At 35.5% G+C, this 20,240-nt stretch overlaps 1 protein-coding gene and 1 long non-coding RNA gene across 2 annotated transcripts; both read right to left on the bottom strand.

Annotated features, from left to right (window-relative positions):
* Nucleotides 1-4,107: 4,107 nt before the first annotated feature.
* Nucleotides 4,108-4,597, bottom strand: LOC141326517 (uncharacterized). Its single transcript, XR_012353907.1, has 2 exons — nucleotides 4,484-4,597; nucleotides 4,108-4,270 (listed from the first exon to the last, which is right to left on the bottom strand). It is a non-coding gene; the product is annotated as an uncharacterized lncRNA (long non-coding RNA).
* Nucleotides 4,598-14,874: 10,277 nt separating this feature from the next.
* On the bottom strand, nucleotides 14,875-19,010 carry LOC141320325 (C-type lectin domain family 17, member A-like). The gene is made up of 7 exons (XM_073833302.1): nucleotides 18,730-19,010; nucleotides 18,231-18,335; nucleotides 17,684-17,746; nucleotides 17,518-17,571; nucleotides 17,186-17,322; nucleotides 16,362-16,486; nucleotides 14,875-16,262 (listed from the first exon to the last, which is right to left on the bottom strand). The coding sequence occupies exons 1-7, from the start codon at nucleotides 18,794-18,796 to the stop codon at nucleotides 16,112-16,114; spliced, it is 702 nt and encodes a 233-aa protein (XP_073689403.1). The 5' UTR covers nucleotides 18,797-19,010; the 3' UTR covers nucleotides 14,875-16,111.
* Nucleotides 19,011-20,240: the final 1,230 nt, after the last annotated feature.

The following is a 20,240-nucleotide window of genomic DNA, read 5'->3' as shown; positions in this document are numbered from 1 at the left end:
GATGTTATAATAGTGCTTGGTTCAATGTATATTCAAACTTATGAATGCTTAACTTTAAAATCATAAATTATGAACAACTTTTTGCCTTTTACAATAAAAAAATGGATTCAAAATACAACAAATCTCAGAAATTATACTTGAAATATTGTTAACAAATGTAACTTATTGATTTACCTCTAAACAAATTTTTATAAAATAGCAAATATATATATTTACAATGTAGATTTAAGCAAAATCTTAATAGGTCAGTATAACCCTTCTAATTGTAGTGTTTTTTCTTTGTAAGTCACTTGCAAGCACTGAAAACTGCTCAAAGAGAATGCACAAGTAAACCATTTTAGTCAGAGCTCTAATGTGGCTGCATAACAAATAATCAACAAAAGTAAATTAGAGATATTGATATACAATATGAATGCAGGAGAAAGGAAAGAATATCAAAAAAAGTTTTAATGCTACGTGCGTCTAATAAAGTCAGTAAGTTCAAGAAACACACACTTACTTTTATCTTCATCTGCTGATGTCAGTTTGGGTTCTGATAAACAGTTGAAATAAACATTTTCAGCCAGGCCCGGATTGGCTAATCGGGAGGACCGGGAGAATTCCCGGTGGGCCGGTCCGTTTTTTTGGCCGCGAGGGCCGGTGTCCCTAGCTGCCTGCACTCACAGCAGTCGCCAGGGGCGGACTGTCCATCGGGAGAATTTTTGGCCGGCTACCCTCCAATTTTTATTATTATTATTTAATATTGTTGTTGTTATTGTTTTTGTTGCCGGCCTAATGTACTAAAGTGGTTATTTCAGAATTAGCCATTCAATAATAAAACTCTAATAAATCATAAATCGGTTAGTTTTAACTGGCACGCGTTTCATCTCGCGCGCGCTCCGCGCATCCGCGCGTCCGCCAAAACGACGCGAGACTGAAGTAGAAGTGCCCAGGTGGAGCAGAGAGACAAATCTGTCCTGTTTAGGACCTAAAGTGCAGGTCAGTTACATCTGTGAACAGACTATTGTAGTTTTGTCTTCGTTTACTTAAGTATTGAACTGCTAACAAATGTTAATCTATAAAAAATATCGTTTTAAAACAGGTTTAGGGAGCTACCCTTATTAAAAATTAACTGTGGTTTTACAAAACATGTTTACTATAGTTATACAATGGTTTTGCTACACTATAGTTTCACCATGGTATAAAATTGTGATTATACTAATGGGAATCAATCCTAAAAAAAAAAAAAAAAAACATGGTTACAATGTTTACCATAGGCTCAATAATATCATGGTTAATTTTCCTTTGGGCCAAACATGACCCATGATAATGCAAAACATGTTTAGTTTTAAGATTTTTAAATAAAGATATATTCAAGATGTAGCTAATTTTTGTTTTAATTTTAACATTACGACAATAAATAACACATGGTCCTAATGTAGTGGCCCTCTTTTTTTCTGTTGCCCTTTTCTCTATCAAATGTTTTAGTACTAATAATAAATTATATATAATTTTGAAATCTTAGAAGCTAAAGAACCATCCTGGTGGCTGTCTCCTCCCCCTTAGCAGCAATGTCAAGTGTCATTTTACAAAATCACAACTTTTTACAATCTTGACAAAAACATGTCTTTAAAAAGGTCTCAGTATTTCTGCAATAATCTGCTGATTGTCTTCTTTAAAAAAGACCAACCTTAGATCTGTACTGTATAGGTGGTTGTAAAGGTGGAGATGTGTTTATGACAAAAGTGACAGATACAAGAAAATTAGTTTAAAAAGTAAACACACATGAGAGACAGAGAGATTTAAAGAGATTAAAAGGCAAATTGGAAGTTCAAGAGATAATTATTTTACCCAGTTGATTTCAGCTTTTCTTTATGTGATGATGAAAAATATTGTTGTCCAGGGTTTCAAATTTTGGTGTGGGATGGCCTGGATAAGTGTGAGATTTCCCGGCCTGAAATTTTGTCCCAGTCCACCCCTGGTTAACGTCAAGCTAGTTAGGAGCAGTGCAAAACAACGATGTCTGCAAATCATCGTTCATGTTTATGTATCAAACTTTTTCTTGTACGGTTGCTCTTCAGCAGCAGCAGCCTCTAGTCCAGTTTGCTGCTAACAGTGAAGAGCCAGGCCCCGTAACGTTACCAAGCACCAGTCATGAGCCCAACACACTAGAATGGGCAGGTAGGACAGTGCAATACTTGTTCTATTCTTTATTTGTGTTTAAGGACTGGATATCTGTGAACAATTTTGCACAGAATATATATTCAGATATTGCAGAGAAGGACATTGTGATGTTTAAAAGAATAGTGTTGGAGATTTACCCTTTAATGTTCTCATTTATGAAAAATATTTGAACTTATAAAGCAGCTGTTTACTTGAAAAAGACATGATAGTGTCATTAGAAAGTTTAATACATTTTATTTTAATCTTTATTTTATACATATAGCTTAATATATATTTGTATTTATTTGATATTTTTTCATTTCAAGGCTTGGATATTTATGAGCACTAATTCTAACAGAAAATAGATACTGATACTGTTAAACATTACATTGTGTTAACTGTTCAAATAAATCTTCACTGTGAAGCAACAATTAGGCTACTGTATTTGCACTGAATTGGAAATGACGTCATTTTAATATAGTCAGTCGTGAACTAAAGTGGGCCGGTCTAAGGCTTGAAACTCCAGGGCTGAAAAGGAGTCCCACTCCGGCCCTGTTTTCAGCCATCTTTTTTTCTGAAGAGAGATTGTTATATAGCACTGATAGAAGAGAACTGAAGCACTCTGGTTTCGTGTGACAAAATACTCATGAAGAAAGACACATTTTCTGGGGGCTTCATTTTAACCACATTAACCAAATAACGGTAAATGCAAAATTTCCAGTCACCTAGTTATTAGTGGTGTTGGTTAGGTTTTCAAACATGTTGTGATGCTTAAAATGCCTTTTAAGTTGGTATGTTTTTAATCATTTGTTTTGACTACAAAAATGTAAAAAGTACATGTTTATTCTTTAGGATAAAGCCATTGAGATGTCAAATACAATAAAGTAAGATAAACACAATGAATGAACTCACACATTACAAGTAATTTTAAGACCAGAAATGTATGTATTAATGTTCACAAATGGTGCTACAAAGACATTCATTCATGTTAAAGTGACCAAATGCATTCTAGCTTACTGTAGATGCCATAGCTGATGACTTTCATGCCTCTGCTAGATCTTTTATCTACAAAATGCATTAACACAAAAATAAAAACTACTTTGTACACTACATTTGTGACCCTGGACCACAAAACCAGTCTTAAGTCGCTGGGGTATGTTTGTAGCAATAGCCAAAAATACATTTCATGGGTCAAAATTATTGATTTTTCTTTTATGCCAAAAATCATTAGGAAATTAAGTAAACATCATGTTCCATGAAGATTTTTTGTAAAATTCCTACTGTAAATGTATCAAAATGTAATTTTTGATTAGTAATATGCATTGTTAAGAACCTAATTTGGACAACTTTAAAGGTGATTTTCTCAGGATTTTGATTTTTTTGCACCCTCAGATTCCAGATTTTCAAATAGATGTATCTCGGCCAAATATTGTCCTATCCTAACAAACCATACATCAATAGAAAGCTTATTTACTGAGCCTTCATATTATATATACATCTTAGTTTTGTAAAATTTAACCTTATGACTGGTTTTGTGGTCCAGGGTCACATTTATGTATGTATGTGTGTGTTGCACATTGTCATTAGAACTTCATAGTTCTACCCTAAACGGCCTCCGGCACAAGGCCATGGGAACCAGATGAGTCCTCCCCAATTTGACTTTGTTGCAATATGGAACTCTTGCATTATTATTGACATTTTATGTTATTATTTTAATACTGTAAGGTTGCTTTGACACAACTTGTATTGTAAAAAGCGCTGTATAAATAATCTTGACTTGACTTGACTTGATAGTTCCTAACAGGTACGATAATATGATATTTCAGTAGGTTCCCATATCAAACATGACAAAGAAATGTGAAAATAAGTAAACAAGAAAGAATATTAAATATCCCAACCTCCTATATTTAAATGAGTGTGCAGTAAAAATAAAACTGTAGGTCTATTGAAGACATGGGATCTCACAAATGCTCATCTCCTCTCTCAAGCAAGAAATGTTTTCTTCTGCGTTTCCTTTAAGTACAGCACAGTTGTCTTTGGGATTCAGATTTGACCAGTTTCCATCTTTGTTCCCAGCCCAGTAGAGTTTAGATTCACCAGTAACACACAGTCTCTGAGCAAGAAAATCCTGTGTCACAAACACACATTCATAATATTCAAATTAAATATTTATTTATGTATAGATTTACCAATGAAAATGTTCATTATAAGAACACTGCATAACGTGACTATTCACCTCAGTGTTGTATTTGTGAACACACACCGTGGGTTTTCACACTTGGACCCACTTCTCTTACATTTGTTCCTCTTTTAAAACCATGCAGAACACAAAGTTACACACCTTCTCTTCTGCGTTGTTGACAATGACCAGATGTCCACCCAGAGTCTGACAATACTCTCTGCTGGAGCTCCAGGTCTTGTTGTGACTGGAGAAAACGTAAAATCTGCCATTGCCCTTATACCACTGCTCTGGCAAATCTACAGAAACAGTTTTCTATGTTTATCAAGAGGAAGCACACTTGTGTGTCTGTGTTTCAGGCTTGTGGTTTAGCTAGAAACACATGTATAGGAAAAAAAAAAAAAAAAAAGGTGAAAGCCTGCTGAACTGCACTTTTACATACATAAATGTGTTTCTGCGATATTTTGGAATGACTCACTGATAAAAACACAAGAACAGACATACAGCAAGGCTCAAACTGAACGTGCATGTTGAAAAAACGAAACATAGATTGACCTGGGCAGTAGTTTATTGAGTTCCAGTCCTCATCAAATGTGCAGCCTGGGTTCTCTTGATGATAATCTAAATGGGGTTTAAGAAAAACAAAGATATTGTTAGTTAATTATCATATAAAATTTGAGCAGATAGAGATGAATGATTTACCTGAATTGGAGCAGTTTGTTACTGGCTCACAATGCAACAACACATTTTTGTATTTAGTGAAATCTGCAAAAGACAGAACACTGAAATGTGTGAAAGCTAGTGTAAATATTCCTCTGTATGCAGATTGTTAGTGATCCTGTAAAATGCGAGGATACTCACACAAGTATGCCAGCATCCCATTAACCAGCAGAGACAGGATGAGGAGAACAGCAAGAGCCTTGGCACAGATATGTCTACATCGCTTCTCTTTGGCAGATTTCCTCACTGCAAAATAAAATTTAAAACCAGTACTTAAGAAAACTCTATAAAAAATGACTTTAGAATTCATTAGAATGAAGCATCATGTCTTTTACACCAACAAAGAGTTTATATATTTTAAAAAAACGCCCAAATATCATTTTTTTTTTTAAATTTAGTATTGCCCTTCAGAAGCTACAGAAGATACTTACATGTTTTCAAGAAGACAAAATAAGTTAAGTGTACCCTGATCTTCAAATTGCAAAAGTTTTCACACCCTGGCTCTTAATGCATTGTTTTTTCCTTCTGGAGCATCAGTGAGCGTTTGAACCTTCAGGAATAGTTGCATATGAGTCCCTCAGTTGTCCTCGGTGTGAAAAGATGGATCTCAAAACTATACAGTCATTGTTGGAAAGGGTTCGAATACACAAAAACGCTGAAAAACCAAAGAATTTGTGGGACCTGAAGGATTTTTCTGATGAACAGCTAGCAGTTCAGGACAAACAAGGGACTCATGAACAACTATCACTAAACGAGAAACACAGCTGTGAATTATTCAGGTAACAACATTGTATTAAAAATCATTGAACACGTCATTTTTTTTTTATAAATTCAACTATTATTTTCTCTTGTGGACTATATGTAAACATCTTATGTCAAATATCTTATTCAGATCAGTAATAAATAAAAAATAACACATTTTGTATGATCCCTCTTCATATTTAGCAGATTCTGCAAGGTGTATGTAAACTTTTGACATTAACTGTATATACAAACAATACAAGCATTTAGCAGGCCAAGTTTTAACATACCTTTATCTTTAACCTCATCTGGGGGTCAGGAATGTGCTGTACCCTTTTAAACCTAAATGTGCAATTAATTATTATTAATGAAGAAAAGAACCAAGCACTTACTTCCAAATGAATCCTTTTTCATCCGGCTGGTGTTGGCATAAATATGATCAGACATGTCATGTTTGCCCATTATTTTCGAACAGAGAAGTGTGCAGTAGATAGTGGCGAAGAGCTCTGATCTGTGGTTGTCAGAGACACACTAAAGCAAACCAAATGTCATTTCCTGTAAAGATTACTGGTTATGATACTGGTAGATTTTTTTATACACGTTGTTCTATTGACAGTTTTTTTGTGTATTGTACATTTGTAACATAGCCTACCTATTATGTGTCTTGTCAAAACCCAAGTCCAATTGTCACAACATTTATACTATCATATGTTAATGTTTCTAAAGCCTCACGAGGGATGAAGACGTTGTAACAGTGAAAGGTCTACAAGTGGATATTTACAATTATTTAAATACCAGCTATAGACCTTAAAGTTTCACAATTCCTTCAACCCATGGAAGAGAAAATTTGTTTAATGAAGTAGTTATTTTTGCTTTCTTTGCACAAAAAAGTATTCTCGTAGCTTCATAAAATCATGGTTGAACCACTGATGTCACATGGGCTATTTTAACAATGTCCTTGAATAAAGGTGCTTTAAAAGGTTCTTCACAGCGATGCCAAAGAAGAACCATTTTTGGTTCCACGAAGAACCATTCAGTCGAAGGTTCTTTAAAGAACCATCTCTTTCTTAGCTTTTTAGAATCTGTGAAACTAAAAGGTTCTTCAGATGTTAAAGGTTCTTTATGAAACCATTTAGACAAAAAAATGTTCTTCTATCTATGGCTTCGTGAAGCACCTTTATTTTTAAGAGTGTACCTTTCTGGGACTTGAATGTGGTAGTTGCATTGCTGTTTATGTAGGGTCAGAAAGCTCTTGGATGAAGATAAACGAAGGTCTTACGGGTTTGGAACAACATGAGGGTGGAGTAATTAATGACAGAATTTTCATTTTTGGGTGAACTTGGCTCGCTCTCATGGTTAAAATAAGGTCGATAGAAATGTTACATCAAGTACATATTTATTAAGAACATGGAATCTCGCAAATGCTTCTCTCCTTCCTCAAGCAAAAAACATCTCCCCACATTGCCTCAGACATCCGTCCATTCAATACAACACAGTCTTCACCCAAAGGATTGTCAGCTGATTTGTGATCATCAGGAGGCCTTGACCAGAAACTGACAAATAAAAAATAATAAACGGATTAATAATTGATGAGAAGTTTAGATAGGCACCTATCTAAATTGGTTCAAAATCATATAACAGAATAGGGCTGGGCAATTTGGCTTAGAATCAAAATCTCGATTAATTGAACATTTTAACCCGATTACGATTAATGAACGATTATTTTATTTATTAATAAAATTATATTTAATTATATTTATATAATATTTATTTTTTTGCCCTCATAGTTCACTGACAAGTTTTGTACAGTAAATATGCTCACATATTACAAGCGAGAGATTTTTGGATGAAGGGTGCATTACTTGATTTTAAAATAATTGAAGGAAACACACTATCTACGATCTATGATTATTAATTGAACATCAGTGTTGAACAACTGAAATTAAAGCAAGCATTGCTTAAAACGAAAAGTCACATTTTTCCTAAATTAGTGAAAATAAATAACTTGCACTATTGGAAACAAAATAAATAATTTTCAATGTTTTTCATATTAAAAGTAGAAAATAAGCAGTATCGCCTCTAAATAAAATTACTCTTGTATATCCTGTAAATACTTTTTACTGTATAAATACTGTTTAAGCTCTCCATCGACATGTCGGCGGAATAACGGAACGGAGTGCTAGTGTTTTTTAAAGGGAAAGTAATTGAAATAATCTTCCTGGAAAAATTTTAACGATTATAGGTTCTGAATGTCGATTTCGATTATTTTTCGATTAATCGCCCAGCCCTATAACAGAATCATACAGGTTAAAAATCATATAAAATATATCAGCAGACATTTGAATGAATACTTGCTTAAGATGATTCTTGGTGTCGTCCACCCACAGCCATACACCTTCTGTGTGGCTATCAGTCAGACCAATCCAATATAATGTTTGTGCGCCAATGGAGCGTATTTGATTCGCAAGATATCTCTATGAAATAGAGATGAATCTATTTAATTTTTTATGCACGTATTTAATCTTCAATGAAATTTTTTGAACAAACAGATTACTTATACCTGCTCCTCACTGCTGTTGATAATGACCAGGTCTCCACCCAGATCCTGACAGCGTTGTCTGCTGCTGTTCCAGTCCTTTGTATCAGTGGAGAAAACATAGAAACTGCCATTTTTCTGGACCCACTTCTCTGGGAAATCTTACATGAAAATTTCTGTTTAGGATGACTGTGTACAAAACTGTTGTATATCAGATGAGTAGTGAGACTTAGCTTCTTATGTTTCTAATATGTGAACCTGCACCACAAAACCAGTCTTAAGTAGCATGGGTATATTTGTAGCAATAGCCAAAAATACATTGTATGGGTCAAAATGTTTGATTTTTCTTTTATGGCAAAAATCATTAGGATATTAATTAAAGATCATGTTCTTTGAAGATATTTTGTCATTTTTTACCATACATATCAAAACTTAATTTTTGATTGGTAATACGCATTGCTAAGAACTTTATTTGGACAAATGTGAAGGTGATTTTCTCAATATTTATATATACAGTGCCTTGCGAAATTATTCTTTTCACATTTTGTTATGTTGCTGCCTTATGTTAAACTAAAGAAGGTGCTTCAACTATGTACTGAGTTAAGGGTATGAATACTTATGCAATGTACTTATTTCAGTGTTTTATTTTTAATAAATTTGCACAAATGTTAAAAACCTATTTTTTTGCTTTGCCATTATGGAGTAGGGAGTGTAAATTGATGTGGGGAAAAAAATCATTTAAAGTAGTTTAACATAAGGCAGCAACATAAAATGTGAAAAAAAATGAAGGGGTATGAATAATTTCGCAAGGCACTGTATATATATTATTTCTTTATTTTTGCACCCTCAGATTCCATATTATTCAAATAGTTGTATCTCGACCAATTGTTGTCCTTTCCTAACAAACCATACATCAATGGAAAGCTTATTTATTCATATGTATAAATCTCAATTTAAGAAAATGTACCCTTATGACTGGTTTTGTGGTCCAGGGTCACATACAGTCAAGCCTGAAATTATTCATACCCCTGCCAAATTCTGACTTAAAATTACTTATTCAACCAGCTAGTTTTTTTTTTTTTTTTTTGACTGGAAATGACACAGGCTTCTCCCAAAAGATAATAAGACGAAGTACAAGAGGCATCATTGTGGAAAAAAATATTTCTCAGCTTTTATTTACATTTGAACAAAAAGTGGTATGTCCAAAATTATTCATACCCTTTGTAAACTGTCACAGTCTATGGGAAAATCCAAAGTTCTATACCATTCCAAATAGTCCAAGCTGTTCTAAAGCATCCTAATTACCCTGATTCATTGGGAACAGCTGTTTTAATCAACTCAACAGGTGAAAAACAGAAGCTCTCTGCTGTTGGTTTGTGGACAGTCATGGCTAAGACAAAGGAGCTCACTGAGGACCTGCGGCTGCGCATTGTGGCTGCTCACAAGTCTGGAAAGGGCTATAAGACCATATCTAAATGTTTTGAAGTTCCAGTGGCTACAGTACAAAGTATTATTAAAAAATACAAGACGTTCCGCATCTGTGAAAAATCTCAGAGGACGTGGTCGAAAGTCAAAAGTGACACCTGTGCTGGCCAGGAGGATAGTGAGAGAGGTTAAAAAAAAAAAAGAATCCAAGGATCACCACCAAGGCCATCCTGATGAATCTGGGCTCTGCTGGCAGACAGTCCAACGGACACTGCACACCGCTGGGTTCCACGGACGCAGACCAAGGAGGACAACAGTTCTCCAGATAAGGCACACAAAAGCTCGCCTTTGCAAATGCTCATCTGGACAAAGAAGACTTCTGGTCTTCTGTTTTATGGTCAGATGAAACAATAATTGAATTGTTTAGCCATTTTCATTCTTCATTTGGCATAAAAAAGGAGAAGCCTTCAACCCTAAGAACACCATCCCCACTGTCAAACATGGAGGCCGGTGGATGTCTGTGTCATTTCTAATCCAAAGAAAAACTTTCTGGTTGAATAAAAGTAACTTTAAGTGAGAATTTGCCTGGGGTATGTATAATTCGGACTTAACTGTATGTGCTCTTCTTTAAACTGACATGAAAAATAAATTGACTTGCTTTTTTTGGGACAGTGATCTGCTTGGGACCTGTTTTCCATGTCCATGTGAACGAACTGTTCGATTTGAGCCACGTCTAGCATAGAAATAAACAAAATTCTAAATAAATTTGAAATAACATGTATTATTATCTGTATTGTCATGCACGTAAATGGAGAAGATGAGGAGTTCGTCTACCTCGATCTGAACAGTTTCTTACTGGTTCACAACTTATTAACCAGTCTAGGCCATTGCTATAATCTGTAATACAAATTAGAAAGAATTCTATTTTGAACTTCTATTTGGTATATAATATTCATTGTATAAAAATATATGAGAGATGGAAAGTTGAGTCACTTTCAAAATTTGACCCATTTGAAAACAAATGATTTCAGATTTATTTAAACACCCAATTTAGACACTAAATTAACGACAGCAAGTTCATAAAATTAGCTTGTGGGAAACTACAGAAAACCATTACCACTACAAAGCTATTTAAGACTTATAATATTAAAAAAATATTATTTTAGTCTAAAGAAAATAATATTTTAGCAATCTAAATAATCTGAACAAACAGTGGAAGAAACACAAACCATTTCAAGATTATTGTGTAAATGTTATGTGAAAATTATAACAATTTTACACAAATTACGACAGATCCTCAAGTTAAATCATATAACGTGTGAGAAAAAAATATACGTTTTGTTTCAATAATATAAAGTGTACATGTAAAACATGAAGATACTCACACAGGTAAGGCAACACCACATTAGCCAGCAGAGAAAGGGAGAGGGGAACCAAGAGAAACACCACCACACTGATAGATTCTCTCTTAACAACGAAACAACTTGTATCTAAAAGAATAAATCCTAAATACCATTAAAAACTGAAATGAAACTGTTCAACAAATCACCACAAAAATTAATAAAACAATAAAAAAGAAGCTGTGAAATAGCACTTACTTTGATCTTTGTGTGCTGATCTTGAGATGGATCTTGGAATGGTGTTGGAATAAATAGCTGCAGACATCTTTTGCAAGAAAATGATGGAGGATCTGCTGAAGTATTCTGGTAGGAGGGTTTTAACTACTTTACTGGTGATATTTCCTGTCGTCATTTCCTGTAAGTTGTTAGGGGCATCATCTCAAACAATGAACGATACATTTTTATCTGTGGTCAATACTTCTTGCTCAAGTTTGAACTAATTGCTGAAATGTTGCTCTAATTTAACTTTGATCTTACTGTAATTTAATACTGATGCAATCTATTACAATGGAAAGAAAGTTGGCTTTTTTTCGTTCCTCTCTCACTGAACAGGAGGGGGCTTATTGCTGTTCACAGTTCATGCAAATAGTGTAGATGTAAAGGTAATAAGGCAGCAGCAACCAAAGACCTTTAGACAGACATGCCATTAAAAAACAATGTACAGTGGAGATCAAAATTAAAGAGAACAATCTACAAATACTTTTCCCCCCGAAAATATTGTTAATCTTCATCACCCAAATTTGAAGGAAAAATAGCTGTAGTATACCAATGTATACCAATGACTGTTTTATTGACATGTTTGATAAAATAACCAGAGAATTTCAATAAAAAAAAACTTTATTTTGTGGGAAACACAGTGTTCAGAATTAGAGAACAGTAACCACTGTAGCAACTAAAATTTTGGAGGGTTATAGATGTAAGAAATCAGTAGGAAATGTGGAGGCCCTTGCTTTGAACGACTTCATCTGCGGCCGCAGGACAACACTAATTTCTCTCACTGCGCTGATATGACATTGGTCAGGGTTGCCAGGTTTTCACAACAAAACCCTTTAAATTACTACTCAAAACTAGCTCAAAAGTAGCACAAGGGACGTTTCAAGGGGGTCCCCTGGTAAAGAAAAACGCACTCCAGGGGGTAAAATACACGTTTTGTGGTGGGGTTCCTCTGGTAAAATTAGCATTCCAGGGGCTAAATATTACATTATTGGCGTCGCTTCAAACATTGGACAAGAAAAACAACCCGTGGCAACCGTATGAAAGCAGTCTAATTCTACGGGAAAACCTCTTACATGGGGGTGTTTTTCAGCCGGTGGACCAGGGAACCTAATCACAGTAAACGGCACCATGAAAAAGGAGCAATACATCAAAATTCTCAACAACAACAACAGGCAGTCTACAGAGAAACTTGGCCTTGGGCACCAGTGAACATTTCAGCATGACAGCGACCCAAAACACAGCAAAAGTGGTGAAGAAATGGTTAGCAGACAAAAACATTAATGTTTTGCAGTGACCCAGCCAGAGTCCTGACTTAAATCCAATTGAGAATCTGTGGAGGGAGCTAAAGATCAGGGTGATGGCAAGGAGACCCTCCAACCTGAAAAAGCTGGAGCTCTTGTACATCGTCTTATTATCTTCTGGGAGACGTCTCTGTCATTTCTAATAAAAAAAAAAATTGCTGGTTGAATAAAAGTAACTTTAAGTCAGAATTTCACAGGGGTATGAATAATTTTGGGCTTGACTGCATATGTATATGATTGTATATGTACACCTCAACCATCACCAATCACCTTTTTGAATACGAACCTAAATAACTGTGTATGGTGACAAGTAAGCAACATTGTGAAGTAAATGCGTGAGTTGCCACCCGTCCCTTAAAATACGGAATCGTCCCGTATTTGAGAATGAAATTGCGCGTCTCGTTTTGAATCGATACGGGACGGGTTTTGTCCTAGCCTGGAAAAATCCAGACCCTAATCTATTAAGATTAAGGGTCTGGCATCGAGCAATGAAAACTGCCTAACTCGAGGGGCGGCACCAAGCATGCATTTGAAACTCTAACTGCACGCAATTGGATAACGCCACGACCAATCACAACAATACACGCTTAACTACCAGCAGAGCTAAATGATGTTTCATTAACAAAGTTCGGGAGAAGCGCGTCAGATGCTTAGCGTAAACATCACAAGTCAATCAGCGCCATAGGTTTAAATACAGCTGACTCACCTCAATTCACTCGATGGTTTATCAGTAACCCTCCACCACCCCATCTCATCACTCCGAGTTCTCACTACTCCTATTGGGGGGTAACGTACTCTGGGTTCGGGCCACTCCCGAGCTCGGAGCCCTTCATCGGACAGCACGCCAAACATGCACTACTATTCTCCGGCTAATTATATGTAAGCGTGAACTCGTGAACTGATAGAATAAACTCTTGCCGTATCCAGTCGGCAAAAACGTCCTTCTTGCAAAGGAACAATTCGAGTTTTCGGTTTTCTGTTCCTCTTTTATATGAAAAGCCAAGTCTAACTCGTTCATTGTAGCGGCCAAAGCCGTTTCAAACAACTTGTTGTTCATCTGTAGCGACAGCGATCTTTCAAAGTTTACTATATGATTCGGACGTAGCAGTGCGGTCATCATCAGCTTAGCTCGCCTCTGTCCCGCCTACATCAGATACACCGATTTGATTGGTTCCCAAAATTGCTTACGTATTGCAGTAACCTGCATCATTGCTCGATGCCAGAGTGTCTTGCAGAGACAATTCAAATTGTGCTCTCGCGAGACCTCTGGATTTCCAGGGTAGTTTTGTCCCGTATTTTTATCCTTTATTTAAAGCAGCGTCTCATGCAAATCATCCCACACGCATTTTATGAAGATGCCTCCTTTCCTACTTTTGATTGGGTAATACTTGATGTCATCGTTAGTTTGATTGGTCTTTTTAACTGTCCAGTGAGGAGGGCGGGTCTTTTAAGTAAAGTCTGCCAAGTCTACTGTGTCTACACCGGACACGACAGTTGCCGCACCGCAACAGCTACACTGGACACGACAAAGCGACCGTAGCAAATCATTTAAACTTTGTGTGAGCTCGTCATAAATAGAATGCGGCAGCAAATTACTGTCAAGGATTTGCCGTGCCGCACCGCGCCGCCCAGTGTAGAGAGCATGATAGGTTCTATTGGATTTTGACGCGTTGCGTCACGCCGCGCCGCTCGCGTCCGGTGTAGACACGGTGTAAAAACGGCAGATGCTTCTCCAGGTAACCCCCCGCGTCTTAAAGGGTTTTTTCTTGTTGTTATGGAAACGACAGGTCTAGCTACTCGCATGTCATTGGTCAGCTGTCAAAAAAGCGCTTGACGTAGGGCGTTTTCTTCAGAAAAGTTTAACTTTTTTCAACTTGAAAAGACGCTATGAGCTGCAGAAAAAGACGCCGGCGGTGGAGTTTAAAAAAGCGCTCAGGACTTTTCTGAAAACACGGTTTACTCCATAATATTATAATGTAAAACAGACGCTGGCCGTTTGAAAAGAGACGCCAAGTGTGAACACGCCCTTATTGTAATGAAAACATTTGAAAACAAACTACCTACACAATGTGTTTGCATACTTATTTTCCTCTGTTGGTACCTGTTAGTGTGGGTCGGAATAAAAATAACAAATAAAATCAATCAATCAAGACATTTTTATAATAATGTTTTATTATAAAAATACATACCTGACATGATTTTTATGATCTTTTGGATTGTTGTGGGCATAATACATTATGAAATACTATACAATGATTATTACAATAAATATTGATCTTCCTCATTTATTTTTCTTACATCAACTCTGTTTTGTATAAAATTATGTATTAAATATAAAAGTGGCATGTTTTAGTCCAGCAAATGCTCATTTTAAATATCGAAGAAACAATATATCTTCTTGCTGTTACTTTCTCAAAATCAGCAAAAATTTTCTAGCAAAAAGATGTCACTTGAACGTATTAGTAATGTTAAAAGTACTACTTCTTAAAGAAATAGTTCAACCAAAAATAAAAATTTGCTGAGATTTTTTTCTTACCCTCAGGCTATCCCAGATGTAGATGAGTTTGTTTCTTTATCAGAATTGATTTGGAGAAATTGAGTATTACGGTGTATTGCAGTGACTGGGTGCCGTCAAAATGACAGTCCAAACAGCTGATAAAAACATCAGCTTTTATCAGCAACATTTAGAAGTTAATAACGTCTTAAGTGTGAATTTGTTTATTCTAAACGTGCATTTTTTAACTTCACAAGATATAATTGATGGATAATGCGGATTACCTGTGGATTATTGTGATGTTTTTATCAGCTGTTTGGACTCTCATTCTGACGGCACCCATTCACTGTAGTTTATTTATTGGTGAGCAAATTATGTACATTTCTTCAAATCTGTTCCGATGAAGAAACAAACTCATCTACAACTTGGATGGCCTAAGGGTGACTACATTTTGAAAAAACTGTTATTATTATTTTTGGGGTGTACTGTTTCTTTAAAGAGCATAAATAATCCACCAGGGGGCAGAAGACGTAAGAGTAGATTATGGTAATAAAACAGCATCCACCTCCTCAACAACCCTGAGACATAAATAATCTTCATTGATGTTAAGAAAGCATGTCATATGACATGCACAAGTGTCTGATGCTACTAACAATACTTATAAAGAATGTAAATCTAGTATTTATAAAGAGCTAAACAGATTCTACACTTTATTGTATATAATATATTATTATATATAACAGTGATACTGAATTCATGAAGTTTCCATTGAACTTTCCGCTCCACAAAGGTTCTTTAGAGTGTAAAAGGGTTGTTTACATGATTATATTATCATTTTCTTCATACTAAATAATGATTCTTTTAAGAAAGGTGCAACTAAAGGTTCTTCAGGGAGCCAATAATGGTTTATGGTACCCCCGTTTGAAACCTTTATTTTAAGAGGTGCTGTAGTACTGATCAAGAACAGGGAATCTCACAAATGCTTCTTTGCATTTTCAAGCAAGAAATATCTCCCCATTTTTCTCCTTTTAAATATCCATTTATTACAGCACAGTCTTCACCCATGGGATCATGTATATCATTGTCGTCAGGAGGGAAGATCCACCATCTGACAGGACAAAACAAGTGTCAGGGCTGTAACCCATACCAAAAATCCATACGGTCCAAACAGTAAGAACATCAGATGTTGAAAAAAATTGGCACTTACGAGATGTTGTGGTTTAGGGGGGTGTTGTCCACCCAAAGCCACACACCTTCAGACTGCTGGTCAGTCAGACCAATCCAGTGTAGCACCAATGCATTAAAAGTGACTATTTGTTGAGCAAGAAATTCCTAAGACGACACAGAAATATGACTTCAGTCATTTAGTATGTACAATGCAACCCAAGGTTTGGTATAATGGGCAACTACGTGTTGAAGGTGGTAATAAAGTGTTTGCGTAGTTTTTAGACCTTTGCAACCTCTATTTTAAAGGATTAGTTCATCCAAAAAGTACAATTCTGTTCATAATTACTCACCCTCATGTCGTTCCAAACCTGAAAGGCCTTCATTTATCTTCAGAACACAAATTAAGATATTTTTGATGAAATCCGAGAGCTTTCTGACCCTGCATAGACAGCAACGCAACTACCACATTCAAGGCCCAGACAGGTAGTGTTCAGAAAATTCAGCTTCATAAAATTACGGTTGAACCATTGATGTCACATGGACTATTTTAATGATGTCCTTACTACCTTTCTGGGCCTTGAACGTGGTAGTTGTGTTGCTGTCTATTTAGGGTCAGAAAGTTCTCGGATTTCATCAAAAATATCTTTGACTGAAGGTCTTACAGGTTTGGAATGATATGAGGGTGAGTAATTAATGACAGAATTTTCATTTTTGGGTGAACTAACCCTTTACAACAAACCCAACCCCATAGCTTTCTATGATATTTTTGTGCCTAAATAGGAGTCAGGTCCTAATGGTAGCTTTAACAAAACCACAAAGAATTTAATACTATAATATAATAATATTATATTTTTCAGTATGCACCTGCTCCTCACTGCTGTTGATGATGACCAGGTCTCCACCCAGATCCTGACAGCGTTGCCTGCTGCTGTTCCAGTCCTTTGTATCATTGGAGAAAACATAGAATCTGCCCTTGTCTTGAACCCACTTCTCTGGCAAACCTAAAGTGAAAGATCTGTGTTAATTAAGGTTTATTTTAATTATATGTGCATGAATTCTCATTGAATGGCAGTATGAATAATTTAATTTAAACACACACACACACACACACACATGTAATATGGATATATACAAATCATTAAACAGAAAAAACCTTGTGCATGCCAAATATGTTGAAAGGCTGTAATATGGCATACCTTCATAAGAACAGGGAAGTGATGGCTTGTTGACTTCTGTGGTTGTGTAATAGTCTTTAGAAGAAATGTTTAAAGAATCAACCAGTTATTTAACCTATTAATTTCCATGATAAATTCATTAAAAATAAAATATTGAAAATGAAAAACAAAAAAGTGGTTTACAAACCTATATTTGAGTTGTTTGTCACTGGATTACATCCTATCACCTGATTTGTTTTACTGGTGTAATCTGTGAAGCATTGAGAAAAACCGATACAATGTGTCAGAACAAATTCAACTTCATAATTACAATGAATTACAGACAAACCAAAATTTATTCAGACAGTTTTAAAATTACTCACATTATCACAGTCTATTCACTAATTCACAAATAAAATGTGACAAGAAACTGTGTCAGAACAAATTCATCTTGATAACATCAGATTTTCATAGAAAGGTATGTAACAAAACATGATCAGGTCAAAGTGTCAAATCAAATTTTTTTGTCCCAAATTTTTTTTTTTAAATCAATTTCAATGGTAGTCCACTGTATGAAGAATTTTTGGGTATAATAGGTCACTGTTTACTTTATTTTACTATCCTCACTTACATAAATGAACTATAGTGTCCCGCACCCACTAGTAAAAAATATAAAAAATTATATCTGGTGTCTGAATAATTTTTGGTTTGACTGTATACAAAGACAATTTAAATGTTAGGGTTAGGGCACTCACACAGATAAGCCAACACTGCAGTAGCCAGGAGAGACAGGAAGAGGAGAACCGAGAGAATGACAACTGTATAGACACCATTTCTCTTATTGCTGACACACTTCTTATCTGAAAATAAACAAACTGTTATTATAGAAATGAATAGCCTTCAAAACAAATCTACACAGTTTAAGGTCATGCTTCTCTAAAGCAGATTGCAGGTTAACAGTCGTTTTTTTAATGCGTGGTTCCAGAGGGTTATGTCATGGGTCCACTGAGATCACAATTGCAATATATTCTTAAAAAATAGACCATCTGAAGTGCAAAAAGCTTTATGACCTCAGTTTCGAAATGTGAATAATGTTAGATTAAAATGTTACATATGAAGAGAAAGGTAAACAGAGAGCATACAAAACTTTTAATTGTTAATCTGATGTAGAAATGACTGAAACGCACAATTCAAACAGATTATGTGTTTATGATTACATAAAATATAATATAAGGGAGGAAGAAATGCACTTACATCGATCTTTCTCTGCTGATTCCGAGTTATGTCGTGGGAGACTATTTATATAAATATTTTCAGGCATTTCGTGGCTACTGCTGATTTTCAAATAGAGAGCTGCTCTGATTGAACTTGGTATTTAAGGGGGTTCAGCTGCCACACTTTCCTTTTGTCATTTCCTGTTATCATTTCCTGTCAGGAGGTTATTAAGTGTTTGGGGTATGCAAAACCATTTGGGATAACTGTAGTTTTATTCTTAATACTTTATCAATGATCACATCAGTTTATCAACAACTTTATGTTTATCTATGTGTTGTAGAACTGTCAGAACTCAGTCGACATCAGAATGTGATTAGAAAACATTTGAATAGACATTCCACTGACATTTATCTGATGGCATTGACTATGTAAGGGATAATGTACAGGCAGCCGGTAGTTATCGCAGAAATAAGCCCCGACAGTGTGACAGTGTATCACACTGAAGGGGCTTATTTCGCGATAACTACCGGCTGCCTGTACATTATCCCGCTTATTACACGGCTACTTGCCACATAAGGAAAAAAAAACTGGGCATGAATATGAATTTGAAACCTTTTATTGGCATATTTGTTTTAAAATAACATTTTTATCCTTCCGCGAAACTATATAGTACCACGTGACTAACATTCAAACTATGTACGTTAGTAAGACAATTTAAATAGATTAATGTCGAAATTTTCCATTGTTAATTGTGGTTGTCCAGTGTTTGTCACAAGATGGCGCCAAACGGTAATCTTTGTTGGCACGGAGGGATTTTTAAACATACAAGTAGTACCGGCTATGCGTTATTACTTTGGAGCGGTGATTATTTGAAAAGAACGAACCTGCAAATGTCTCAACTGACCAATCAGAATCAAGCATTCCAAAGAGCCGTGTAATAAATGGTGTTAATGGCAGATGTACAGCTGCAAATGTAATAACACATTTCTGCACAGCTCTGGTTGTTACTCACTTACATAAATGAACTATAGTGTCCTGCACCCACTAGTAAAAAAAATATAGATTTTAGATTTTAATAGTTAACTGTTATTCACAAAGATCATAAAATTCACATTATATATATAAAAAATAGATTATAAAAGTTTTTTTCCTAGAACTGAGAAATTTTAAGAATTACTATTCTGCTACCACTATAATGCAACAGGTTATATTGACACACAAACTGGAACTTTTATTTTCTGTCCATAATTGTGCAAGTTTCATTCTTGTTTGAGGTATTTTGTAAAACCGTGTGTGTATGTCTATTACAAAGGTAACTCAATGTCAATGATTTATTTATTTTTTGCGCGGGAAATGAGGAACATTTAGAAACACATACGCTGAAACAGCTCTTTTTAAAGCAATCATGGGATATTTAGCACAATGGCCAATGAGTCAATCTTCCACACCCAAATGTTTGTCTTTTGCAAGAATCCTGTAATCACAATGCATTTTGTACTAGGGGAAACTAGGGAATGTTGTTTTTTGCTTTAACAGTATTTTCTTTGTAG

This window comes from Garra rufa, chromosome 1 (assembly GCF_049309525.1).
Source record: "Garra rufa chromosome 1, GarRuf1.0, whole genome shotgun sequence".
Lineage (NCBI taxonomy): Eukaryota > Metazoa > Chordata > Actinopteri > Cypriniformes > Cyprinidae > Garra > Garra rufa.
The sequence above is the reverse complement of the archived record's forward strand: the minus strand, read 5'-3'. Positions and strand labels throughout refer to the sequence as shown.

Excerpts from the sequence above, each read along its gene's own strand:
- LOC141320325 (XM_073833302.1), bottom strand. The coding sequence starts at position 18,796 with ATGCCTGAAAATATTTATATAAATAGTCTCCCACGACATAACTCGGAA. Across the intron at positions 16,487-17,185 it reads TCAACAGCAGTGAGGAGCAG|GAATTTCTTGCTCAACAAAT; the intron begins GTGCATACTGAA and ends GTGTCGTCTTAG. Across the intron at positions 16,263-16,361 it reads CCCCTAAACCACAACATCTC|ATGGTGGATCTTCCCTCCTG; the intron begins GTAAGTGCCAAT and ends TTGTCCTGTCAG.